This window comes from Brachyhypopomus gauderio, chromosome 8, assembly GCF_052324685.1.
Source record: "Brachyhypopomus gauderio isolate BG-103 chromosome 8, BGAUD_0.2, whole genome shotgun sequence".
In the NCBI taxonomy this organism is placed as follows: Eukaryota; Metazoa; Chordata; class Actinopteri; order Gymnotiformes; family Hypopomidae; genus Brachyhypopomus; species Brachyhypopomus gauderio.
In genome coordinates this window covers 27,513,148-27,539,415 of record NC_135218.1, presented here as the reverse complement: position 1 = coordinate 27,539,415, position 26,268 = coordinate 27,513,148, and the positions used below count along the sequence as shown (strand labels likewise).

The following is a 26,268-nucleotide window of genomic DNA, read 5'->3' as shown; positions in this document are numbered from 1 at the left end:
TAATATGTAAAAGTTCTTTATAAAGGCCGTATGCTCATGAACAAATGTGGTTTGTGTTTAGGCCTCACACCTGAAGTATGGTGGGGAGGATCCACTGATAGCCACTCAGTGAGAAAAGGTGGTTGAAGTGCACAGCGGTGTTGATGGCGGTGGCCGTGTACTGCCTGAGGAGGGCACTGTCTTCAGGGTGGAGCAGCAGGGCTCCGTTGAAGACGTTCAGAAACAGCATGATCTCATCGCCCCAGGGGTATTCACTGGGCATGCCCAGGAACATCTCCTCCAGCAGCTTGATCCACAAGACCTTATGCAAGGTGTCCATACCGAAGAGCTCCTTCCCTGAGACATAAGGAGACACATGGAGACACATGGGAGACATAAGGGAGACATATGCACCATCTGACATAGAAAACCACAACACAAAATTCAGGAAAGGTAATTCGATGTATGGCTGCTTGTAACTGAAAGGTAAAAACTGTGAGATATGAACAGGATGCGTGAACACAGGGTTCGTTATATACCGTTATATGTCAATCAATATTGCAATGCTTGATTCTGCTAATCTAGTACAGCTAATCTGTTGATTCTGCTAATCTAGTCAACACGCTGCATTACACCCCAACGCACCCCAGCACACCCCGTCATTTCTGGTGTGCCGTGAGCGACCCGACCGGGCCGGACCTACCCAGAGGCTCGCTGAAGAGCGTGAACTCGGCGTCTATGGCCGTGCGGGGGAAAGACGGCAGCCGCAGCAGGTCCTCCTGAAGCAGGGAGACGTGGGACTGCTTGTGCGCTGCCGGCATGCGCTGGGTGAGCGAGATGAGGAAGAGAACTCGTCCCACCTCCTCCAGCTTCCTGGAGAACACCTGGGGAGAGGAGATCATCACGTCTCATCTCCATCACCCCAACACCTGCGGCGTTCCAGCTGTTTCAGGGATCTCACCTGCTTCTGGATGAGTTCCTGCCCCTTCTCTGGAGCCATGTGGACCAGGTTGAGCTGGGGGGACACGGAGCGGCGGAACGGGTAGATGTCCCTCACGTAGGTCTGAGAAGAACAGTGGAGGGAGAGGTGAGGGGTGTGAGGAAGACGTGGGACGACGATGAAGGCTACAGACCGTAAGGGACGGCTACAGCGCAGACCTTGGCATAGTGGATGAGGTTCCAACGCTTGTCCATGAGAAAGTAGTTGGTTGAACGAGCCTCCGGTATGTTGAAGAACTCGAGACACTCCTTGTAATAAACAAGTCATAAACATGGTAATTACAGGACATAAATATAAAAGTCACTGAGTCTACCAAAAATTTCTGTCAACCACTAAACTTGTACAAACAATCTCCTCAAATCAAATCATGTGAATTATTGTGAATCATCTTCATGAATGAGTTCTCTGAGTACTTGTAGTCTGAAACAGTAGTAGTTACCTTCAGGAGGGCCTCAAACTGCGTATCCTCGTTCACAGGCAACTGTGTGGGAATATCACACTCATTCTGGCCGTGTACCACCAGGGTCTTGGTTCCTGCCCACACGAGCACACACACACACACACACACACACACACACACACACACACACACACACCGCACCCAACAGGTCCATATTGACCATCACGCCCACCGGTTCGGGCCGACCCAAACAGAACCGCAGGTCGGAAGACGTAGACGGCGAGGCCGCCCCCACCTGGCATGGACGCGGTCACCAGCAGCTTGACCTCACACTGCTCCTTCTTCATGGTCTGTTTGAGGTCCTTGAAGAAAAGACCCTCCACGTAGCCCACCACCTCCCAGAGGAACGTTAGCGTAGCAGAGATAGCATCCATGCCCCACTCACATGGCGTCCGTACAAAATACATGATCAGACCCACCTGAGCAAGGCAAACAAACAAATAAATAAACAAAGCAAACCCACAACAACATCGTCACATTCCTGTGTGTGTGTGTTTGTGTGTGTGAGTGTGTGGAATGTACACACAAGCCTTGCAACACCATGCAGTGTGATGTAAGTATAGGAGGGTGTGAGCTGCGAGGTCTTACCAGATAGTTGAAGAGGATGTGTGAGGTTTGAGCAGGCAGGTCACCGATGCTGAGGAGAAGCTTCCTTAACATGTACATCAGCTCGTCCTGAGGAAGACCACAGTCCTGCTCAGACGCCGTCCCACACACCCCCGTCGCTCACTCCTGATGCTGATTGGCTGGTTCTTACCTGTCTGTTGCTCACTGTGAGTTTTTCCAGGAAGTGGCGGAGCACGAGGGCGGGGTCTTCGATCAGACAGTTCCACAGCACCTGCTGGGCCAGGGCACTCACTGTGGAGAGTGATGCAGAGCTTGAAGCTGCAGGAGGACACGACCATGTGTCCCTAGCTCGCAGGAGAACATCTCCACAACCTACTTCCACAGATACTTCCTGCTTCTTACAATCATAGAGGATTTCATCTGCACAAACCAAATCTGTATGGGCCCGTTACCTGCGACGCCATCTTCTCGAACGTCTCCGTCCTCCATCAGGTGAACTATGGGCAGCACAGCAGCACAGATGCATGCTGGGAAAACAGCCTGGGGTGGTTGGAGCAAGTGATGTGTCGGTGTGTGTTCAGTGGTGTTTTCCTCCTCTGAAACGGCAAACAGGCCAAACGTAGAACAAAGTGAAAGCCTGCCCTGCCAAACACACACACACACACACACACACACACAGGAGTCTTTTGTTTGTGTACCTTCCGCGCTGACCGCCGAGCGCATGGACCACACCGAGCCGCGGCGTAACGAGTAGTTCCTGTGCGAGTTGCTGGAGGCGCAGGACGGACTGACGGACAGGCGTCGGGACGGAAGGGTCACCACGTCTTCTGCTGACAAAACACATCACACTACACATCTTCTAGCTTCACACGTCCACTGTTACGGCACCAACCTTCCATGAGGAGAATGTTGGAAGGGGCGGGGAAATGGGCGGGGACGGGGGCGGGGACTGACCCTCCTCCTCCTGCTCAGGCGGGGGGGAGCAGGTGGGCTCATAGCAGGCCTCCTGAGCGATGGGGATGGCGGTGATGATGCTGGCCTCGCGGCCCAGACGCCTCTTCTCGTCCTCCTGCTGCATGTTCTTCAGGATGTGCTCGGCACGCTGGTGCGAGCGGGACACGGCTCGAGCCGAGAACGATTTCTGGTGGAGCAGACCGGGTAGGCGAGAGCAGAGATGCTGAAGCGTAGGCTACACACAGCTGAACTGGCATGAATCACAGTGAATGGATGCAGTAAATCTGTGATCTACACTGAGGCCTGAGCGGATGAACTTACCGACTGGTCCTCGGTGATGGCGTCGGGAACAGGCCCGGCGTTTAATGGCACCCACGGTGGGTCAAACATGGGCACGCAAGGCATCCCCAGGATAGGGGACGGAAGAGTGAAATTAATGCTGGGTGGGGGTATCTATAACACACACACACACACACACACACACACACACACACACACACACACACACACACACACACACACACAGTGCTGAAGATTAGTGGCATTTTATAAGCCTGTAATCAAGGGTGGCTGAGTGTGTTGTGGGAGAGAGAGTGTTGTGGGAAAGAGAGTGCTATGGGAGAGTGTGTTGTGTGAGAGAGTGCGCTGTGGGAGAGAGTGTGTTGTTGTGTGAGTGTGTTGTTGTGTGAGTGTGTTGTTGTGTGAGTGTGTTGTTGTGTGAGTGTGTTGTGAGAGTCTGCTGTGGGAGAGTGTGTGTTGTGTGTGTGTTGTGTGAGTGTGTGTTGTGTGAGTGTGTGCTTTGTAAAGCACTTATAAGCACTGATCTACTGAAGCATTGGTATAAATCGTAATTGAACTTTATCTCTGGGAACACTTGCTAATGTAGTCTTGTAGGTATTTCAGTCTTGCTAGGTATTGCTCTGTGTCTAATCTTATATTTGTTGTCTTGTTTCTAGGTATCAGCACTGGCAACTGTTTATGGCAGTGCTTGAGCTTGAGTAGTTTGGACTTAAACCTGTTTATACTAGATAGAGATGCATTTTCTGACTAAACACTTAGCACTTTTGTAAGTCGCTCTAGATAAGAGCGTCTGCTAAATGCCGTAAATGTAAATGTTGTGTGAGAGAGTGTGCTGTGGGAGAGAGTGCGCTGTGGGAGAGAGTGTGTTGTTGTGAGAGTGTGTTGTGTGAGAGTGTGTTGTGTGAGAGTGTGTGTTGTGAGAGTGTGTGTTGTGAGAGTGTGTGTTGTGTGAGAGTGTGTTGTGTGAGAGTGTGTTGTGTGAGAGTGTGTGTTGTGTGAGTGTGTTGTGTGAGTGTGTGTTGTGTGAGAGTGTGTGTTGTGAGAGTGTGTGTTGTGAGAGTGTGTTGTGTGAGAGTGTGTGTTGTGAGAGTGTGTGTTGTGAGAGTGTGTTGTGTGAGAGTGTGTGTTGTGAGAGTGTGTGTTGTGAGAGTGTGTTGTGTGAGAGTGTGTTGTGTGAGAGTGTGTGTTGTGAGAGTGTGTTGTGTGAGAGTGTGTGTTGTGAGAGTGTGTTGTGTGAGAGTGTGTGTTGTGAGAGTGTGTTGTGTGAGAGTGTGTTGTGTGAGAGTGTGTGTTGTGAGAGTGTGTGTTGTGTGAGAGTGTGTGTTGTGAGAGTGTGTTGTGTGAGAGTGTGTGTTGTGAGAGTGTGTTGTGTGAGAGTGTGTGTTGTGAGAGTGTGTTGTGTGAGAGTGTGTGTTGTGAGAGTGTGTGTTGTGAGAGTGTGTGTTGTGAGAGTGTGTTGTGTGAGAGTGTGCTACCTTGAAGATCTGTTGGGCTCCTTCCTCCATGCGCGGCCACACCTGGTACCGGAACCTCCAGACCGTGTAGAACTTGAGCACAGAGTTGATTCTCTGTGTGGCCTCTGGGTGCTGGAACTCTGCCATCATCATCTCCGTTACACCATCGGGGACCTTCACCGCACACAGCAGGAACATGGCCGCTGTGTGTGTGTGTGTGTGTGTGTGTGTGTGTGTGTGTGTGTGTGTGTGTGTGTGTGTGTGTGTGTGTGTGTGTGTGTGTGTGTGTGTGCGCAAGTGAAAGAGAGAAGGAAATACATACATTCAAGTAAAGGTCAAGATACCTTATTGAATGTCACAAACGTAATTGTCAGGGGATCTGGGGTATATTTGGAGAGGGCAGGACATCATTAGAGGCGGGGCTTTGTTAGGGGTGGGGCATTCTTGTGGGCGGGGCATGGTTGGGGAGGATGGGACGAACCTGCAGCTGCAGCCATGTGCTCGTCTACGCTGAGCAGCAGCTCCCAGGCGGCAGGCTGCACGTCTGCGTACATGTCCTCCGTCAGGATGGGCGCCGCCTTAATGAGGAGTGACAGGGGTGCTGGAGACAGACTCATCACCTGCGCAGACAGACCAACCAGAGACACTCATCACCTGCGCAGACAGACCAACCAGAGACACTCATCACCTGCGCAAACCAACCAGAGACAGACTCATCACCTGCGCAGACAGACCAACCAGAGACAGACTCATCACCTGCGCAGACAGACCAACCAGAGACAGACTCATCACCTGCGCAGACAGACCAACCAGAGACACTCATCACCTGCGCAAACCAACCAGAGACACTCATCACCTGCGCAGACAGACCAACCAGAGACAGACTCATCACCTGCGCAGACAGACCAACCAGAGACAGACTCATCACCTGCGCAGACAGACCAACCAGAGACAGACTCATCACCTGCGCAGACAGACCAACCAGAGACACTCATCACCTGCGCAAACCAACCAGAGACAGACTCATCACCTGCGCAAACCAATCAGAGACAGACTCATCACCTGCGCAAACCAACCAGAGACACTCATCACCTGCGCAGACAGACCAACCAGAGACACTCATCACCTGCGCAAACCAACCAGAGACAGACTCATCACCTGCACAAACCAATCAGAGACAGACGCATCACCTGCGCAAACCAACCAGAGAAAGACTCATCACCTGCGCAAACCAACCAGAGACAGACTCATCACCTGCGCAGACAGACCAACCAGAGACAGACTCATCACCTGCGCAGACAAACAAACAAGGGCTGCACAACAGGCACACGGTGGCTTGGTGGTTAGCACGTTTGCCTCTCAGCACTGGGGTCTTGGGTTCAAGTCCCTATCTGAGTGGAGTTTCCATGTTCTCCCTGTGTCTGTGTGGGTTTTCTCCGGTTTCCTCCCACAGTCCAAAAACATGGAGATTAGGTAAATTTGCAGTCCCTGATTCCCCACCAAATTCTCCCTGAGTCCTGAGAGCCTATGTCTCTTCATGTCCAATAAAAAGCAATTGTCTGAGTATCTGTGCATGAATGTGTGTGTGTTTGTATGCCCAGTGGTGGATGGTGCTCTGTCACTAGGGTCTGTCCTCTCTCCCCTTCCTGCACCCCATTCAGTCCCCCAGGGGGCTGTGGATCCCAGTAGAGAGTACGCTGTGTGCAATTGGCTGCTGCTTCTCACCGGTGTGTGATTGGTTTGTAAGAGATGTACCTGTATTAAAAATTGCAATGCGACCTTGGGTATCTAGAAAGGTGCTATACAAGTTGAAGATGCATTCATTTACCAAATATCCTGTTAGTTATCACGATATTCCTAGATATACACTATATTGCTTAAAGTATTCGCTCACCTGTCCAAATGATTGGAATCAGGCGTTCCAATCACTTCCATAGCCACAGGTGTATAAAATTAAGCACCTAGACACGCAAACTGTTTTTACAAACATTTGTGAAATAATGGGTCACAATGGGCTTGTCTGATTGCATTGTGCCAAGTGTAAACTTTTGGGGGATTATGGTGTGGGGTTGTTTTTCAGGAGCTGGACGTGGCCCCTTAGTTCCAGTGAAAGGAATTCTGAATGCTTCAGCATATCAAGACATTTTGGATTCCATGCTTTGTGGGAACAGTTTGGAGCTTCTTCCAACATGACCATAAAGACATGGATGGCATGTCTGGAGTCTGGCCTGCATAGAGTCCTGGGCAGAGTAGAGCAGAGACTGAGAGCCAGGCCTTCTCCTCCAACATCAGTATGTGACTTCACAAATGCACTTCTGGAAGAGTGGTCAAAAATCCCCATAAACACACTCCTAAACCTTGTGGACAGCCTTCCCAGAAGAGTTGTGATATTGGATTAGGAATGGGATGTCACTTAAGCTCATATGTGAGTCAAAGAAGGTGAGCGAATACTTGGCAATATAGTGTACATAAAAAATACTGTAGGCTGTGTACTTTGGTTGGTTGTGTTAGGGTCTGGATTTAGTGGTTGGTGGGGATCTGTAGGCGGTGTTTAGTGGTTGGTGGGTGTAACGCGGAGTGTACAGACCGGTACACACTGCATAAGAAAATGAAGGGAAAACTGAACCCAAATGCCATTAGAAGGCAACATGCAGAGAGCAGAGTGCTACAAGGTGTTGTGGGCATACTCTGCCCACAAGAGCTGGTCAGACCAGGAGGACAGATTAGAAGATGCCAAACACCTGAGCGTTTGCTCAAGGCCCTGGTTGGTCCTCTCTGTCTGACCATTAGTCTGGGGGTGAAACCCCGAAGAAAGACTGGCCTTGGCGCCCAGAAGATTAAAAAAAACTCCCCAGAACCGACTTGTAAACTACAGCCCCCTATCAAACATCACGTCAGATGGGAAACAGTGGTGCCTGACGATGTTATGGAGAAATAAGGAGGCCATGTCATGAGCGGAGGGAAGTTTAGGCAGGGCCAGGAACCTTGCTACTTTAGAGAAACGGTCCACGATAACCAGGATAAGAGTGTTACCCCGAGGGGGGGGGGGGGGGGGGGTAACCCAGTAACAAAATCTAAGGCCACATGAGTCCAAGGCCTAGACGGGATGGGGAGAGGACGCAGCAGACCGGATGGTTTGGCATGAGAGACCTTATTACGGGCGCACGTCCCACAAGCTGACACAAAATTCCCCACCTCTTGGTCCATCCCGGACCACCAGAACCTTCGCTTAAGGAGCTCATGGGTGCGACGTGCCCTCAGGTGAGCAGCGAAGGGAGAGTTATGACCCCACTCCATCACCTTCTTCCTCATAGACGGGTGCATGAAAAGACAGCCAGACGGGACTCCACTAGGACCAGGATAATGGGTAAGTGACCGTTTTACAGCAGCCTCAACGTCCCACTGAATGGGAGCCACTATCTTGGATGAAGGTGTGACCGTGTTAGGCTCGAACGAATCGGGTAGCACCTCCCACTGGTGAGACAGCGCATCAGATTTAGCGTTTTTGATGCCAGGCTGGTGGAGAGGGTAAAATCGAACCTAGTAAAGAAAAGTGACCATCTGGCCTGTCTAGGGTTAAGACGTTTGGCCTGTTGTAGGTAGGCCAAATTTTTATGATCCGTCCACACCAGAAACGGTTCTTTGGCCCCCTCCAACCAATGCCTCCATTCCTCTAGCACCAGTTTCACAGCCAACAATTCCTTGTCGCCAACGTCATAATTTCACTCTGCAGGTGTTATGCGATGCGAAAAATAGGCGTACGGATGAAGTTTCTGGGGGATACCTGACCGTTGAGAGAGGATGGCACCTACACCGTAATCGGAGGCGCGACCTCAACAATAAACAGCAGGTCAGGGTCAGGCATCTGCAGAACAAGCTCGGAGGTAAACAGCTTTTTTAGTTTCTCAAAGGACTCCTGGGCCTCCGGAGACCACACAAAGGGACCTGGGGTTTTCTTGGTGAGATTAATGAGTGGGGCCGCCAGAGTACTGAACCCCTTTATGAAGCGGTGATAGAAATTAGCAAAACCCAGGAACCGCTGGACTTGCCGTAGTGAAGAGGGAGTCGGCCACTGGGTGACTGCCCGAATTTTGGACGGGTCCATAGCACGAATGTTAGGGGCTATTCTGTATCCCAAGAAGGCTACTTCTTGGATATGAAAGAGCAATTTTTCCAATTTAACGTATAGATGGTTCTCACGCAAGAGTTGGAGGATTCGCCTTACGTGTTTGATATGTTCTGACAGAGAGTTGCTATATATGAGAATGTCGTCCAGGTAGATGAAAGCATACCTATCAAGGGCTTCTCTGAGCACTGCAGGGGTGTTCATTAAACCAAACAGCATCACTAAATATTCGTAATGACCTGACGGGGTAATAAAGGCAGTCTTCCACTCATTCCCTTCTTTGATCTTAACCAGATTGTAAGCACTACGAAGGTCTAGCTTAGTAAATATAGTGGCCTTTTGTAATGCTTAAATGCTGTAGCCATGAGGGGTAATGGGTGATCTTTGATTGACACCTTCTTGAGACCACGGTAATTTATACATGGCCTCAACCCACCATCTTTCTTCCCTACAAAAAAGAAGCCAGCACCGGCGGGTGAAGTTGAGGGACGAATAAACCCTGCAGCAAGCGCCTCCTTGATATATTCTTCCATATCCTTGCATTCCGGGACAGCCATAGAGAAGAGACAGGGAGGGCTCATTCCGGGAAGCAAGTCTATGGACATGTTACAAGCTTTGTGAGGGGGAAGGAAGCCTGCCTTTTGCTTACTGAATACCTCAGCAAGGTCATGATAGTCAGTGGGAACCTGTGCAAGATCCACGGGTTCGTGCGGAGGGTTAGTAGGAGAGCCAAGCCTCATCTTTAAACAGGTCTCCTTGCATATCTGACTCCAGTTTCTCACAGTGCAAGACAACCAGTTGACTTCTGGGTTATGACGTTGTAACCAGGGAAATCCCAAGATAAGACGCATTTGAGGAGCACTGATAACGTAAAATGTGAGCTGCTCGTGATGCCCTCCTATACTCATTTCGATGGGCACAGTTTGTTTGGCCACTTCGCCCGAACTCAAACTCCGCCCATCAACAGTGGCCACAGTGAGAGGTCTGTCAAGGTCTATCAGGGGTATGCCTAAGTCTTTGACGAGAGACGCGTCAATGAAGCTTGCAGCATTGGAGGAAAACTTGAGATGGGCCAGAAGTGGCACAGGAGGTAGATACTCAAATAAGTAAAGTAAAAGAGAAAGAGAAAGAGGGCAAGAGAAAGAGTAAGGTAGCGAGACACCTTAAAACGGGAATGCAACTTCGGGAGTAGAAAAGCAGAGAGAAGGCTGAGAGTGAGACGGCATGAAACCAAAACGAATCAGCAGTGATCCGTTTCACCAAGCTTCCTTATGAAGCCCTAGAAACGGCTGAAAACCCTAAGAAACCCTAGAAACTGATCACTGCTAGCGCCCAGCTAGTCTAGGACTGACTCGGGTGCCTCTTGTGGAGGTAGAAGGCGTGGCATCCGAGCCAGCCCTCACAGTGGGGATCTGTAGGCGGTATTTATTGGTTGGTGGGGGTCTGTAGATGGTGTTTAGTGGTTGGTGGGGATATGTAGGCGGTGTTTAGTGGTTGGTGGGGGTGGATGCTGCACCTGTGTACGGATGTACTTGAGCATTCCCGTGTCTTTCTTCCCCTCCGAACTGCTGTTGGTGGGACGTCTCTTCATGGACGGCGTCTGCAGGCAGGACTTGTCCGAGCACTGGAAGGGGAACCGCAGACTAGCAGTGAGCCATGAGAATGTGAGCACTATAGCGTGTGGCCAGGGTGTGATTGACAGGAGCAGGTTCTCCAGGGTGCCACCTCTTTGCTCTTCTTGGTGCGGGTGCCCACGCTGCAGCTGGTGCCGGCGTCACGCAGGCTGTCCACCGTGTCCCCATACAGCAGCTTGGTGGCGCGAACCAGGCGAGCGCAGGACCGGCCGTGACGCTGGTAGCAGCGTGGGTGACAGAAGTCCACGTGGGTGCAGATGAAGCTTTGCTGGTTACACAGCAGAATCATGATCTGGGAGGGAGAGGGTGGAGAGTATATGTTTACAAACACACACACACACACACACACACACACAGAAACACTCACACACTCAACACTCACACTCACATGAAGCCAGGACATGTTGCGGTGGTAGTCCTCTGCCCCCCCTGTGCCTGCAGGACCTTCTGGCTCAATGCTGGGTTCACTGGCACTCCAGGGACTCCCTGAAAACATACACACACACACACACACATGACCACACAAGCATACATGCACATACGTACACACACACACATGACTCTCTGTATGTGTGGTTTAAGACCGAAAAGCCTCAATTCTGAAAACTGAAGAGAATCAAAAATTTTCTCCAACTTTGCTGAGTCACTACAGTCACAACACCTATAAGAACAAACCCAGACCACAGAGAGCATTAGCAGGGTCGTCCTCACCGATGTCGGTGACCGTGTCTCTGCTCTGAGACAGCAGGCGGTCGGACTCGCCGTCGTTCTCCGACTCAGAGTCCTGCCGCGACATCTTGGTGCTCTTCAGGCTCCCGGCCCTGCGAACGGAGGACAGGGACCCCCCCTTCTTCACCTTGAAGCTCCTCGCACCCTTGATTTGGAGCAGGCGAGAGCCTCCGATACGGATCTTCCGGATGGGTGCTGGGGAGAGGAGACGTCCCCACATCAGTCATGGGTATGGAATCAATGCAGCTTCGCAAGTGGAATAAACTCATATGCAGCCAGCAAGGCACTTACCCAGGACGCTCTTACCCAGGGGGTATTACCCATGATGCTCTGACCCAGGGGCATTTACCCATGATGCTCTGACCCAGGGGGTATTACCCATGATGCTCTGACCCAGGGGTACTTGTCCAGGGGCTCTTACCCAGGACACTCTTACTCGGGGGGTCTTACCCATGATGGTCTGACCCAGGAGCACTTATCCAGGGGCACATATCCAGGACGCTCTTACCCAGGGGGTCTTACCCATGATGCTCTGACCCAGGGGCACTTATCCAGGATGCTCTTACTCAGGGGGTATCACCCATGATGCTCTGATCCAGGGGCATTTACCCATGATGCTCTGACCCAGGGACACTTATCCAGGGGCTCTTACCCAGGACATTCTTACTCAGGGGGTCTTACCCATGATGGTCTGACCCAGGAACACTTATCCAGGGGCACATATCCAGGATGCTCTTACCCAGGGGCTCTTGTGAGGATTTCTTCTCGTCACACGCAGTGTCGGATTTCAGTGTGTGGCTGCTGCTGTTGAGAGAGTCGTGGCTGTCCTCATCGTCCAGGATCCCCGCGAAGCTGATCTTGCGTTCGTATCGGTGACGGCCCAGTTCTGGGTCCAGCCTTAGACGGCAACTCTCCAAATCCTGGACGGATTCAACATGTCACCAAATACCACAAAAAACAACGATAAGCAAACTACCCAGCCAACTGGGAATACTCCAGAGCTTAAATACCCTTACTGGTGCGTGACAATATTACCACCAGTCGCACCACAGCTCAAGTGCACATTACATCTGGGAAGACGAAATACTGGCACTGACCACTAGGGGCTCGGTGCGAGGGCGGGACAGGCAGGGGAAGGTTTCTCTCAGGAAGGTTGTGATCTCCAATAGCAACTGACACGCAGCCATCTTCAGAGCGAAGGGGCAGGCGCATCTGGAAGGATTGACCGTATCTGTGCACACACATTCAATACCAACACCCGTATTAATAAACAAACAGACACACGGGAGGGATATGGAGAAAAGGAACATGTTGTGAGTGGTTATGAGTATTGCAAAGCATATCATAGCAAAACATGGCAACGTGGGGACCCCTTGATATGATGAGATTAAAGATTTGCCTGCTTTTCATTATGAATTAAGCTTGTTGGATCATGAGACCACTACGGTTAAAATAACGCGATATAATAATGTGATATGAGTATAGTAGAGACTATGACTGTGACATCAATATTATCAGTTCCCTTATTTAAATAACACAGTTCCATTACTGAATAACACAGGTTCCTTATTTAAATAACACAGTTCCATTACTGAATAACACAGGTTCCTTATTTAAATAACGCAATTCCCTCATTGTAATAACGCAATTCCCTTATTTAAATAACGCAATTCCCTTATTGTAATAACAGTTTCCTTGTTGTAATAACGCAATTCCCTTATTGTAATAACACAGTTCCTTTATTTAAAGTGAAGGTCCAGCTGTGGTCAGCTGCCTGATCTCCTACTGTCGTCCAGGAAGTCCTCCTCCTCGTCCTCCTTCCTGCTCCTCCTCTTGCTCTCCTCATCGTACATGAAGCCCAGGATGTTGGCTGGGCTCTCGCTGTCGGAGTGGCACAGCTCACTCAGACGAGTACCAATTGCCTGACGGAGAAAACACAAGGCCCAGGAAGGTGAGCGTTAATCCTCACAGAGGTGACCACAGACATTTTGGATAAGCTCCTTCCAAATTCCCCTATTTTCCCTTGACTTGAGTATGGCTGTCTCCTGTCCTGGAGGGCAGATGGTGATTCTGTTGATCTAACGCACCTATTACCTGACGAGGTGAATCAGGTTATGTTCAAATGGACAAGGGGTCAGGACACGTTGTACCTTGTAGCCCTACACGGCCGCCTGACCCAGGACACCACACTGATGCTTGTAGAGACACAGCACTCCCATCACAGAGGATGAGCCCTTCAGGGCCTCACTGTGGCACTCCACAGCCGGACTCCAGCTGAGCGACTCACATCGCCCCCGTTATAAGTGAGTCACGTCGCCCCACTGGTAGAAGAAGGGAGTCACGTCGCCCCACTGGTAGAAGAAGTGACTCACGTCGCCCCACTGCTAGAAGAAGTGACTCACGTCGCCCCACTGCTAGAAGAAGTGACTCACGTCGCCCCACTGCTAGAAGAAGTGACTCACGTCGCCCCACTGGTAGAAGAAGTGACTCACGTCGCCCCACTGCTAGAAGAAGTGACTCACGTCGCCCCACTGGTAGAAGAAGTGACTCACGTCGCCCCACTGCTAGAAGAAGTGACTCACGTCGCCCCACTGCTAGAAGAAGTGACTCACGTCGCCCCACTGGTAGAAGAAGTGACTCACGTCGCCCCACTGCTAGAAGAAGTGACTCACGTCGCCCCACTGGTAGAAGAAGTGACTCACGTCGCCCCACTGGTAGAAGTGCTTGGCTGCGTTCCACTGCAGTTTGTTGTTCCTCTTGTTTCCCGCCACGGGCGAACGTCCCCTCGACAACCCTCGCTTGGTAATGTTGACATGGTGACCTTTCATCCACTCTGGCCAGTTGCCACGGTTGCAGCGGTGCACGAAGCGTGCGCACTCCAGGAAGAGAGATGCCCTCGCCACCACCGGTGCCTCCTGGGGGGGGACACAAGTGACAAACCTACTTGGTCAGCTCCTGAAGGCCTGCACATGCTGAACTAGTGACCAGGAGCCCCGTCTCCACGGTGAAGGGCGGTGGGAACTGACCAGGTCCAGGGCGGCAGCGAGGACGGACGCATCGGGGATGGTGCCCGGCTCACAGCAGTTCAGGAGGAACTGGAACCTCTTCATGCCCTGCCGAATCGCACCCAGGTTCACCAGGTTCTTATTCTTCATGGCCTCCTGGCCAGCAGACAAGTGCTCCTGGAAACCATGGCAACCTGGTGGTGATGAAAGCACAAGAGAAGTGATGCAAACAACCGAACAGCCAATCAGCTGACAGGAGCTGTTGCCCAGAAAGACTTAAACAACAATTATACAATTAAACAATTAAACAACAATTAAACAATTAAACAATTAAACAATTAAACAACAACTAGAAGAAGAATGATACCCCTTTTTTGCAGACTGAACAGAAATTACCATGGTGATCCTTTTCCACAGTAAAGGTTGTTAATATCCACGTTATAATAACACTGTGGAGACACGACACAATGACACTATGACAACACATGCCAAACACAATGTTTGTGAGGTTCCCGACGTCCAACAGTTCACATTTAGACATCTCTGGTGGATCACAGCCAGGGCCGGAGTGGGCCCCTTTTTCAGCCCGGGAGTTTCATGTCCAAATCCGGCCCAAAATTATTTTCCCCTCCCAATCGGCCCAAACTATAGATTGACATGAGCCGGCCCATCTGGAATCCTCCCGAATCTCCCGATTAGCCACTCCGGCTCTGATCACAGCACAAATAAGCTTCAGGAAGTGGAGAGAAGGACAAGACAGCACAGCTGTGTCGGACTGACACTTCCCGTCCGCCAGCATGGCATGGTAGATGGTATCAGAAACACAGAGTCACGGGCAGGCACATGGACCCCAACACGCACATGGACACGGACAGCCACAGAGGTGGAGGTGGGGCAGCGGAGGGGGCGGGGGCTGTGGAAAGGGGGGTGGGGCTAATGCCCCAAGGTTCTACCATCTTTGTCCTCTGTGTGGTGAAGCTTGGATGGATTCCGCCGACCGGACCGCCATTTACCGAGCCGCTTGAAGAAATTCTCCTCCTCCTCCTCGCGGCCGTACTCCACAGCGCCCTCTTCTGACAGCTTCACGGCACTGGTGAACTTCACCTGGGAGCGTGTGGGAGAGCAGAGGCCATGTTAACAGCTGCGCCGGCACTGTTGGCCGCGTGCGGAGCCGGGAGCCAGTGTGTGTCCCGTCTCACCTTGGCGCTCTGGCGGATGAAGGACAGTCTGTCCACGGAGCTGATGTCCAGCAGGTCCTCCACGCCGTCGGCCAGGCCGGACAGGGAGGACCGCTTCAGCCAGTTCCCTGTACACGGACGCAGAGGGAGGGTGAGAGAGGCAGGACGGCCCTGCTCCACCGAGAACACACCCCCACCCGCTTCACCAACTACAGCACCAGTACAACAGTAGGGCAGTCATGGCCTAGCGGTTAGGGAACTGGTCTTGTGACCGGAGGGTCGCAGGTTCGATCCCCAGGCTATGACTGAGGTGCCCCTGAGCAAGGCCCTTAACCCTCAATTGCTCACTTGTATAAAAAATGAGATAAAAATGTAAGTCGCTCTGGATAAGGGCGTCTGCCAAATGCCATAAATGTAAATGTAAATGTACAACTACAGCACCAGTACAACTACAGCACCAGTACAACTACAGCACCAGTACGTGTGTGTTCTACGTGTGGCTGAGGACGGGCTTTATGGCCCTCGGTTCTGTTGGAGCAGAACCGGGCTATTCTCTCTCACACACACACACACACACACCATGGAATGGAATGGAAATGAACAGGATTGATGTGATGTAGAACAGAAGGTATAACACACACACACACACAGACCGTGCACACTGACTTTTCACATACAAAAAGCACAACACATGCACATGGCACACAAAATACCAAAGTCCACTCACAAAAAAAGCTCACATACACTCACACAGCTGCCCGCAAATAATGATCACAAGATATCTATCACACACAGACACACACATACGTAAGACGGAGAGAGTGAATGGGAGGCGGACAGTCCTACGGCATGCTGGCGACAAAGAGAACACACACACACACATAAGAGAGAGGCATGAATGACTTCAGCTCACACACATCATCACAGACTCGTAAGACCCACGTGCACCACTACGCCAAGTAGCCGGTTCATCTCAATCTGGGCTCTTATACACAGCTTGGGTTGCCAGATTAACCATTAGCATTTTAAATAATGCGCACAAGGCCTACAGATTATGTAATGTGATACGACTTCACAAACAGCGAGTCAGAACGCTCAATAACCACAATATAAAAACAGGCAGACAACATATACACACAACATCCTTAATGCATACAATGACAATGTTTAGAGCATCTTTGATTTAAGAGGAAACTGGATGCTACACACACACACACACACACACACACACCTATGGGTAATTTGAGTTTCTTGCGCAGGGAGATGCGTCTGGAGCGGGATCGAGAGCGGCGGTCCGTAGTGGTCCCGGAGTGGGCGGTGGTGCATTCTGACGTGTCCTGCTCTGATTGGCTGCTCGTGTCACTGGCCGCACTCTGGGATTTGAACATCTTCCTCCAGAAGTCCTTCCTTCCCAGGAGAGCACCAGGTAGCTGGTCCTCACTAACACACACACACACACACACACACACACACAGTTCTCTCCCCTAGTCATTCAAATAACACGGTTGATTGAGTTCCTGGGCTCCTACCTTAGGAAGTACGTTAGGAGATTTAAAAGCCCAACTGAGCACTGGGATGAAGAAAGGTCATCCTACAGGAACCAGTGGAGGAACCAGCCCCAGAACATCTTCACTTCTAACTAGTCACCTCAGCTTTGACAGTTACTGTGTGTGTGTGTGTGTGTAAAACCTCTTCTGAGATGAATGCGTGGCTCCATCCTTCTCCTCTGGTTTCTTTGTGGCATTGAGCTTCTCTGCGCTGTCCAACAGGGCACTGAGTGTCACGCGCCGGAAGACGTTGCCATGAGACTCTTTGATGAACTGAACCAGTTGCCGTATGTCACAGTACAGACCCTGTTCATCAACACGCAAACGAACGAGAGTAAACTTCACGCACCATGTAGATCTGAGAGAATCCAGTTAGTGTTACTGTTAGTGTCCCATACGTGAGCGGTGAGGGCCCAAGACCTGTTAGTGCCCCATACGTGTGAGCGGTGAGGGCCCCAGACCTGATAGTGCCCCATATGTGTGAGCGGTGAGGGCCCCAGACCTGATAGTGCCCCATATGTGTGAGCGGTGAGGGCCCCAGACCTGATAGTGCCCCATACGTGTGAGCGGTGAGGGCCCCAGACCTGATAGTGCCCCATACGTGTGAGCGGTGAGGGCCCCAGACCGGTTAGTGCCCCATACGTGTGAGCGGTGAGGGCCCCAGACCTGATAGTGCCCCATACGTGTGAGCGGTGAGGGCCCCAGACCTGATAGTGCCCCATATGTGTGAGCGGTGAGGGCCCCAGACCGGTTAGTGCCCCATACGTGTGAGCGGTGAGGGCCCCAGACCGGTTAGTGCCCCATACGTGTGAGCGGTGAGGGCCCCAGACCTGATAGTGCCCCATACGTGTGAGCGGTGAGGGCCCCAGACCTGATAGTGCCCCATATGTGTGAGCGGTGAGGGCCCCAGACCTGATAGTGCCCCATACGTGTGAGCGGTGAGGGCCCCAGACCTGATAGTGCCCCATACGTGTGAGCGGTGAGGGCCCCAGACCTGATAGTGCCCCATACGTGTGAGCGGTGAGGGCCCCAGACCTGATAGTGCCCCATACGTGTGAGCGGTGAGGGCCCCAGACCTGATAGTGCCCCATATGTGTGAGCGGTGAGGGCCCCAGACCTGATAGTGCCCCATACGTGTGAGCGGTGAGGGCCCCAGAGCGGTTAGTGCCCCATACGTGTGAGCGGTGAGGGCCCCAGAGCGGTTAGTGCCCTATACGTGTGAGTCTCACCAGATTCTCGGGGCTGTGCAGCTCGTGAGTTGTGGAGGCACATCTGGTTATGAGAGACTTGAACATGCAGGCGACCACCACCGCCTCCATGCTCTGGGCCAGAGACTTGTCTCCACCCGTGGCAAAGTTGTTCCCAAAGCCCGCCTTGTCTGAAAACACACAGGAGCCGCCTTAGGTGGGGACCGGCAGGGTGGAGGAGCGGGCGGAGCTTAAGTGCGGAGAGGGTGGAGTCACGACACAGGGAGGGAGAGAAGCCGTCCACATGTAGGAGATGGGGGGGGGGTACAGAGATCAAGCACAGGGTGAGAGGTGAACAGGTCACAGGGGTCAGCAGGTTGGGAGGGGAGCGATCATGCAAACATCTGCAGCCTGATAAAGTGTTGGACCTAACAACCAGCTCCTTCTGCTGCCTGGGCACTAGGGGGCGCTGCTCTGGACAAAAACCTTTTTTCTGGTAATTCTTTTGAGCTGCCTCCAGAGTTGTGGGTGGAGCCTACACTACTCTTCCTGGTCTAACGGTGAGAGCATCACCTTGGAGACAGGGAGGGGTGCAGGAATGGGAATAATGCTCGTTTCTGGCGGCAACTGTGGATATTTATTGTGTATCTACCCAAGTTTCGCCTATTCGCCCTCCTGGACCTCTCACCTGCACTGCCGTATTCTGCAAGAAAAGAGACGTGGGGTAGCATTGGAGTCAGGAAACACACACACACACACACACACACACACACACACAGACACACACGTATGGCCAGCACACACAGGCACATACACGAAACACAGGCACACACGCACATATGCACACACACACATATCTCACACTCCTGGGGACCCTCGGGGTTCATTATCATTCCACTCATGTGTTCACTAACTTGCCAACAGTTCTGAAAGTGAATTAGAATTTAGTTCACATGATTTTTTTCCCCGAGATTGAGGAGGAAGACGGAGACAGGAGACAGGAGCAGAACATGCATCAGTGGCGCGTGTTTGTCCCGGGTTCACGTCTCGATTGGCAAGTCTGCTGAAAGTATGAGTGAGTGATGGTGGATGGTGAAGGAGTGATGGAGGAGTGGTGGAGGATGGTGGAGTGATACCCTCAGGGGCAGAGAGCAGCGCTGGGGCAATGTGGGGGCAAATCGCACACCCCTCATGCCCCCAGTGCCACCTCTGCACCCTAAATACCCCCCCGCACAGGGGGTAGGAAGGCAGACAGAAGAGAGGTGGGGCACGGGCAGAGGGATAAAGAGACAATGAACAACACAGAACCAGAACCAGCATCCCAACACAGAACCTGCATCCCAACACAGAACCTGCATCCCAACACAGAACCTGCATCCCAACACAGCCCCTCACACCCCTGCCTAGGACAGGGGAGATACTACACAGTCGACCCTTGTATGAACGCCAGCTATTGGAAATTTAATTTGTGCATACACATGTGTATACAAGTGAGTACATCTGTGTGTGCGTGTGTGTGTGTGTGTGTGTTTGCATGCATGCATGTGTGTGCTAATCAAAGTTGCAGGTGTGAGTTCAACATGAATTACTGTATGTGGGAGACTGTTCTAGTCTAGGTCTGCGTGCAGAAATGAATTAATCAAATGAACACAATAATAACGGTTTTACAAGGTTTTTATGTATATTCAAGTAACTGGCTTAAAATAGTGAAACATGATTTCAAATGTCTGTACAAAGACTATTGGTCCTCCCTACTAAACTACTGGTTTGTACTGTAAGCTGACCTGTACGACACTACACATGCCACTTATATGATTAATCTACACCACACACTCCACTTTACACACACATATACACACACACATACACACACACACACACACACACCAAGGTAAACTGATGCAAGTTCAGGGATTATGTCAAACTGTCTTTTGTACCAAACAGGCTGACTGAAAAGAGACTGAATAGACACTGGCAAACAGCATATACCTTTGACACAGACACACACAGACACACACAGACACACACAGACAGATGCAGTCTAGTGGGGAGACAGAAAGGCTGGGGTGTCCTGGGCTTATTTGATCAGCGTTGAAACCTTTAGCTTTGCTCTCTGATAAATGTCTTTTGGCACAGAAAGAGACATTTAATGATTCAATTCAAAGGACGCACTCTTAATGACTATGCTAAAGATTCATCACCAAGGGGGATGTTTATTCCCGTGGTTGAAGTGACCGTGCGCTGGAGTGAAGACTATCGTGACCTCTGCAGGGTGTCGTGCGGGGTCTGCACATGCTTCTGTAACCGGGCCGTGTTCACAACGAGCCGTAGTCACCGGATACGGCCGTGGGCCCTTACTGTCAGTGATGGGTTCCATGCAGAAGCCGAGAAGAGCGTGTAGAAAGTCCACGATGTTGTTGAGCGAGTCCTTGTTCACGTACTCCTTCATGGTGTGGCGAAACTGCACTTTGTCCAGCTTATATAGATTGGTCAGACAATTCTGGGCCTGCACACAGGGAAAAAACATCTCAGGGCCTGCTTTTAAAACATCTCAGCATATTCTAAAACACCTCAGGGCCTGCTTTTAAAACATCTCAGGACCTGCTTTTAAAACATCTCAGCATATTCTAAAACATCTCAGGACCTGCTTTTAAAACATCTCAGGGCCTGCTTTTAAAACATCTCAGCATATTCTAAAACACCACAGGGCCTGCTTTTAAAACATCTCAGGACCTGCTTTTAAAACATCTCAGCATATTCTAAAACACCTCAGGACCTGCTTTTAAAACATCTCAGCATATTCTAAAACATCTCAGCACTAACTGGGTTTGGCTATAACAGCGAGGGCAGTACAGTTCAACGCTGGGTGACCCTCCTTAAAGGCTGTGCTAAATGAACGGGAACTTGGCATGAGGAACAAGTTTTATAAAAGCACAGGTGCCAGTCAGAAGAGGCCGTCCCAGTCACCTGCATGCGTAGGCGGTCTCCCGAGAGTCCGCGGTGTCCTTCTCCACAGCCGTAGGCACAACCCAGAGACTTGACGATCTTAATGAGCATGGTGAGAGCTAGCCTGTGGGCGCTGAGGGAGGAGTCTTCGTCCTGAAGACACGACACGGCACTGACGACACTCACCACAACATGGCCCCCGTCCTCCCTCCCCACGCAGACACGCACACCTAAATTCATAATCTGCAGCCACTATGTCAGTTCAAATCTGTCAGTATTTTACTTTCATTTGCAATTTCACTTTGTAACTAAAATGTCTCTAAGGTCTACGGACCTTGTTGTCTTTGTTGTTTTTAATATCGTTTCTGCTATCGTCTCCTCCGTCGCCTCCATCTCCGTCTCCTCCCCCTCCGCTAGGTGCCGCCCCCGTTGCACCAGCCACGCCTCCATGAGCCCCGCCCACACCGTGAGCAGGTCCTTCCTTTGAATGCTCCGCCTCCTTTGCCTTGTCCTGTTTGGAGAGCTTGTTGGCCAGGCTGGGCACCACGCCCAGCTGCAGGAGGCACTCGATGATGTTGAGGGCCACGTCACAGATACGAGAGCTGATGTCGTGGGTCAGGACGGCGTACAGGGCCCGAAGAACAGCCTGGAGGTTTAACGAGAACAGAAAGCAAACGCACACCTTGCTCTAACCTTCTAGTGCTCTCTAAAACAACCACTGCAGTTCAGATGGAACCGCCATTTCACAAAACCCACACACAGAACCAGAAATAAGATGGGAGCCGTTGATCGGGGGGGGGTCACCGTGAGATCCAGCATGCCGTTCTTCAGGATGAAGCTGTTGGTTCCTTCGATGGTGTCTCTCTCCTCCAGGCATGAGTAGTTGATGCAGGAGTCCGTGAGGCTGCGGGGCAGGTTGGAGCAGGCCAGGGGCTCGCTGGGCATCTCTGGCACCGGGTTGGGGTTACAGAGCTTCTTAATGTGCTCCGTGAAGAAATCCGTGTAGCCCACATTGAAGGAGGCCACGGTGGTGTTGAAGGTGGCCATGGTGATGGTGGAGATCTGGGAGCGGACTGAAATAAGAAAGAAAGTACAGAGAGAGGAAGAGGAAGAGGAAGGAACAGAATGACAAAGGGAGAGAAAGAGGGAGAGAGAGAGAAAGAGAGAGGGAGAAAATGTTATAGTTGGAATATATAAAGAGTGCTTAAGGTTTCGGATGCATCTACTACACTATAGTTACACTAACGGTGCCATTTCCTTAAGAAAAGTGCTAGCTTAATTCGATTTGATGGAGCGACAGATTGATTTGTCATGGCGACAGATGGATGTCATGGCGACAGGTCTTGCCTCCCTCTTTGATGGTGTTGTCACTGTGGCTGTTGGAGTGGTCAGGCAGGTTGTGTTGAGAGTGAGAGTGTTTGGCACCGAGACTGTCCACATCACCCGCCGTATCTGCACTTCCACGGCGGGTCAGCCTTCCTGCAGGACCAACAACACACACACACACACACACGCACCGTTCACTGCCAACCCCCCACACACACCGCTCAGCGCATCGTAAAAGCGGCTGGAGAGGCCGTACCCATGATGCTGGAGGGCCAGCCTCCACGCTCCAGGGCCCGGCGGTCGTCGCCCAGGCCCGACACGCTCCCGAAGGAGAAGGTGCTGCGTGTGGGCGAGACGTCCAGGTGGTCGTCGTGCGTGAGGAAGGGCACGCCCATACGTCGCTGACGCTTCTTCCCCGCATGGTGGAACGGGATGGAACCCTTACGTTCACGCTCCTCCCTGCGGTTCTTGAACTACAGCAGGACAGAACCGAGCAAGGCAGGACGTGAGACAGGACGTGAGACAGGACGAACAGCCTCCGCCCAGGTGGAGCACAGGGGCGGGGCAGGGGGCGGAGTCTGGCAAGTCAGCTGACCTTTTTAAAGATGTTCATCCCCAAGTCTGTGGAGAGGTCTGCCACAGCCTGTCTCCTCAGATTGGTGATGGACACTTTGGAGAAGGTCTCCGAGCTTAGTGACCGGGCCTCTTCGTTACACTTGAGGGTCATGTCCTGATGACACAGTAAACACGGGTCACACACCGAACAACAAAACCCTCCGTTCATGTGTATGGAGTCTGTTTATCCCTGCTGAAAATGATCGATTCAAGACAAGCTGTCGGTTCAAAATAACCATCACTGCCTCCAATATAACAAACCAGACTCAGCTGTGCCACAATATCGGACGTGTCACGTGACCATGGACGTGTCACGTGACCTACCTGTGTTTTATGGGTGTTGACCAGAGAGGGCGCTGCGGCCACCATGGAGCTGCTCCTGGGCCGGGGTAGGGGGGCCACGGGGGGCTCGGGGAGGCGTTCGGGTTTCTCCTGCAGGATCTGACGTAGGCGGTGCAGGTAGAAGATCAGAGCCCAGTGCACACCCTCCTCCGCCCAGTGAGGCTGCAGCAGACAGCGCAGCACCGCCACGTCAAAGTAGGTGGCGTACCTCGCTCGCTGGGACGAGGAGATACTGCCTGGAGTAGACACTCTATAGAGAGAGAGGGAGGGGGAGGGAGGGAGAGGGAGAGAGAGGAAGAGAGAGAGAGAGAGAGAGAGAGAGAGAGAGAGAGAGGGAGAGAGAGAGAGAGGGAGGGGAGAGACAGGGAGGGAGAGAGAGAGGGAGGGAGAGGGGGAGAGAGAGGGGGAGGGAGGGAGAGGGAGAGAGAGAGAGGGAGAGAGGGGGGAGAGAGAGGGAGGGAGAGAGGGAGGGAGGGAGAGGGAGGGAGAGAGGGAGAGAGGGAGAGAGAGAGGGAGGGAGAGAGGGAGGGAGAGAGAGGGGGAGAGAGAGAGAGAGAGGGAGGGAGAGAGAGGGGGAGAGAGAGAGAGAGGGAGAAATACAGATTGAGAGAGGCAGAAAACCTACCAATCGTAGAATTGCCATTTTAAATTCACTTTGCTTTGATCTCAGTTTGTTTGCTTAGCAACTGCTGAGCACACACAAGCCACCATGGCAGCAGATGCAGAGGGAGACAGTGGGAGATCTTATCTAACAAACATGTATCTATGTGCGTAATCACCTCAGACTGTGTTTAAGGCAAACAATCCATCCACTTGTTTTGTTTTCCCCCAAGAACAAGAAAACACTGTCTACTGCCCAGTGTGTGTGTGTGTGTGTGTGTGTGTGTGTGTGTGTGTGTGTGTACACATGCATGCTCACTTCTTCTGAGAGACGCCCCTTTCATATGGCTGCTGGGAGGAGCCTCCTCTATCCACCGAGTTTCCACGGCGACAGCTCTGGCCTGTCACTGAAGGGGAGGAGGAGTCAGACTGAGCGGATTCACACACCACCTGGGAGGAGAGAGGAAGTCCAATCACATTAGAGCGCCGAGCGGAGGGCTCCACCACCAGAGCACTGGGAGAATGAGAGTTACAGTACTCACTGCAGCAGGGCAGGGGTTACTGGGAACACTGGGACTGCACTGGTTACTCACTGGAGAATTCCTTTTTGCTGTGGAGGCGTTGATGAAAGAAACGCAGGCGTTTGAAAATCAGTGATGAGACAAAAGTGAGCAAAAAAATAAACAAGACAAGACAAGACAAGACAAGACAAGACAAGACACTTAGTGCCTCCGAGCATAAACACAAACTATTTATTCAGGAATAATACTACACAATCCAAACAGATCATCAGTAACACAGAAAATCTTTACCAGTAACGATGTTGCGCATTGGTTTAATGAGGGCAGAAAAGGCGGGGACATCAGGCTGACGGTGCTCCCACATTGGCTGCCAAATGATAAGTCCACTAGCCAATCGAAAGGTCAGATCGGACTCCTGCATCGTGCAAACATTTCATGCGTCAGCAAGACTTACAGACCTGCCTGTAGTCTACAAACTCATCCTCAGAAAACGTACCCAGTCTGTCAGAATTAACAGGCTGCGCATTATGAATAAAGCACGGCAGACCGAGAGCGGGCCAGCGAACACCGCTCTTTAGCGCCACCTGGAGGAACCGACCGACCTTGATGCGGTTCACCAGCGGGGCGAAGAGGAAGACAAACAGCTCCACGGTGGCCATGTTCTTGTGGTACAGCTTGGCCCGGGCGTACTCGGTCTCCTCTGAGCTGGTACCGCGCTCCAGCGCCCCCTGGTGGCCCAGCGGCTGCAGGAAGGCGCTGTCGCTGGACCAGCCGTGGCCCTGGTCCTGATGGCACTCCTGGGCCGCGTCCAGGAGCATCCAGTGCAAGGTGTGGAGCAGCTTGGTCTCGGCCACGCCCAGCTTGTCCTGGTGCCCTGGGAGACGCAGTGGTGAAGGTACACGCTGGGTTACAGAATGTAGCTTTTTTTTGTACGACAGGCGAATTGCCTTGGTACACGGTGATGGTATGGTGGTCGCACCGGACAGGAATGGACTTGTTGGTTCTGTCTGCTGACTGAGTAAATGGAGTGTCTGTGCACACGGGGGTTTGGGACGGTACCGAGCTTGTTGCGGTTGGAGAGGAGGATGGCGGTGCAGTGGAGGACGTGAGGGAGTGCCGTCTGGACCAGTTCCCAGCGCGAGACGCTCTGGATGGCCTCGGTGAGCGCCGGAGACAACCCGTGTAGCTTGTTCTCCACCAGGACCCGCTCGAAAGACTGGGACACGGACACAGAGGTCCCGAGGTCAGCAGACAAACAGGGCTGTCCTGGCCCCAGTCAAAGCACACTGCAAGGACTCGTAACATTATGGACCACTTTGGGATTACTCTGGAACAGTGGCGGTTCTAGGGGTGGGGCCACAGGGGCATTGGCCCCAGCTGAAATCTGATAGGCCCCCTGAAGTGCCCCTGTCCTGACACTCATCTGTCCTTTGCCCAAGAGCGATGATCATCAGATTATAGGTGGATGCAATTCCATACCCAAACACTAGTGGCACCAAATCGGAATGTCCAGCGTGAATAAAGCTTACAGAAGAAGATTTGCACGATCCCGCAGAGAAAGGCTCTGTTCGAAATAGCCTACTACATACTGGATACTGCATACTGGACTCAGTATATACTGGATACTGCATACTGGTCATCGTAGTAGTATGCAGTAGTTTCCAGTATGCGACAAAATCAAAGCATGGGTAACCACCCATGATTAGCGATTCTTTTGCAGTCTCAAAATGGCGGACTATTTGTCGATGTTTAGAAGATACCACGAGAGAAGGCGGAGAAGAAAGATTTTAACAGCTAC

General features: G+C 51.8%; 1 protein-coding gene across 14 annotated transcripts in view; it reads right to left on the bottom strand.

Annotated features, from left to right (window-relative positions):
* Nucleotides 1-26,268, bottom strand: part of unc80 (unc-80 homolog (C. elegans)) — a 42,349-nt gene that overhangs the window by 13,378 nt on the left and 2,703 nt on the right. For 4 of the 14 annotated variants that reach the window (XM_077016018.1, XM_077016012.1, XM_077016022.1 and 1 more), the window contains exons 3-44: nucleotides 25,530-25,686; nucleotides 25,073-25,344; nucleotides 24,762-24,885; nucleotides 24,492-24,559; nucleotides 24,269-24,399; nucleotides 23,332-23,599; nucleotides 22,988-23,122; nucleotides 22,649-22,865; nucleotides 22,414-22,545; nucleotides 21,871-22,139; nucleotides 21,401-21,712; nucleotides 21,088-21,219; nucleotides 20,479-20,626; nucleotides 18,773-18,823; nucleotides 18,163-18,311; nucleotides 17,076-17,239; nucleotides 16,618-16,826; nucleotides 15,408-15,514; nucleotides 15,162-15,312; nucleotides 14,230-14,402; nucleotides 13,906-14,118; nucleotides 12,990-13,125; nucleotides 12,301-12,434; nucleotides 11,943-12,123; nucleotides 11,186-11,398; nucleotides 10,857-10,960; nucleotides 10,566-10,766; nucleotides 10,357-10,464; nucleotides 5,196-5,334; nucleotides 4,736-4,917; nucleotides 3,282-3,413; nucleotides 2,961-3,147; nucleotides 2,705-2,836; nucleotides 2,459-2,602; nucleotides 2,197-2,297; nucleotides 2,028-2,114; nucleotides 1,675-1,858; nucleotides 1,419-1,513; nucleotides 1,138-1,227; nucleotides 941-1,042; nucleotides 683-863; nucleotides 71-336 (exon numbers count right to left, since the gene is read on the bottom strand). In XM_077016018.1, the coding sequence (XP_076872133.1) occupies nucleotides 71-336; nucleotides 683-863; nucleotides 941-1,042; nucleotides 1,138-1,227; nucleotides 1,419-1,513; nucleotides 1,675-1,858; nucleotides 2,028-2,114; nucleotides 2,197-2,297; nucleotides 2,459-2,602; nucleotides 2,705-2,836; nucleotides 2,961-3,147; nucleotides 3,282-3,413; nucleotides 4,736-4,917; nucleotides 5,196-5,334; nucleotides 10,357-10,464; nucleotides 10,566-10,766; nucleotides 10,857-10,960; nucleotides 11,186-11,398; nucleotides 11,943-12,123; nucleotides 12,301-12,434; nucleotides 12,990-13,125; nucleotides 13,906-14,118; nucleotides 14,230-14,402; nucleotides 15,162-15,312; nucleotides 15,408-15,514; nucleotides 16,618-16,826; nucleotides 17,076-17,239; nucleotides 18,163-18,311; nucleotides 18,773-18,823; nucleotides 20,479-20,626; nucleotides 21,088-21,219; nucleotides 21,401-21,712; nucleotides 21,871-22,139; nucleotides 22,414-22,545; nucleotides 22,649-22,865; nucleotides 22,988-23,122; nucleotides 23,332-23,599; nucleotides 24,269-24,399; nucleotides 24,492-24,559; nucleotides 24,762-24,885; nucleotides 25,073-25,344; nucleotides 25,530-25,686 (6,681 nt within the window). The remainder of the gene's footprint in view (nucleotides 1-70; nucleotides 337-682; nucleotides 864-940; nucleotides 1,043-1,137; nucleotides 1,228-1,418; nucleotides 1,514-1,674; nucleotides 1,859-2,027; nucleotides 2,115-2,196; nucleotides 2,298-2,458; nucleotides 2,603-2,704; nucleotides 2,837-2,960; nucleotides 3,148-3,281; nucleotides 3,414-4,735; nucleotides 4,918-5,195; nucleotides 5,335-10,356; nucleotides 10,465-10,565; nucleotides 10,767-10,856; nucleotides 10,961-11,185; nucleotides 11,399-11,942; nucleotides 12,124-12,300; nucleotides 12,435-12,989; nucleotides 13,126-13,905; nucleotides 14,119-14,229; nucleotides 14,403-15,161; nucleotides 15,313-15,407; nucleotides 15,515-16,617; nucleotides 16,827-17,075; nucleotides 17,240-18,162; nucleotides 18,312-18,772; nucleotides 18,824-20,478; nucleotides 20,627-21,087; nucleotides 21,220-21,400; nucleotides 21,713-21,870; nucleotides 22,140-22,413; nucleotides 22,546-22,648; nucleotides 22,866-22,987; nucleotides 23,123-23,331; nucleotides 23,600-24,268; nucleotides 24,400-24,491; nucleotides 24,560-24,761; nucleotides 24,886-25,072; nucleotides 25,345-25,529; nucleotides 25,687-26,268) is intronic. The other 10 variants (XM_077016026.1, XM_077016024.1, XM_077016019.1 and 7 more) reach the window with 9 other exon arrangements.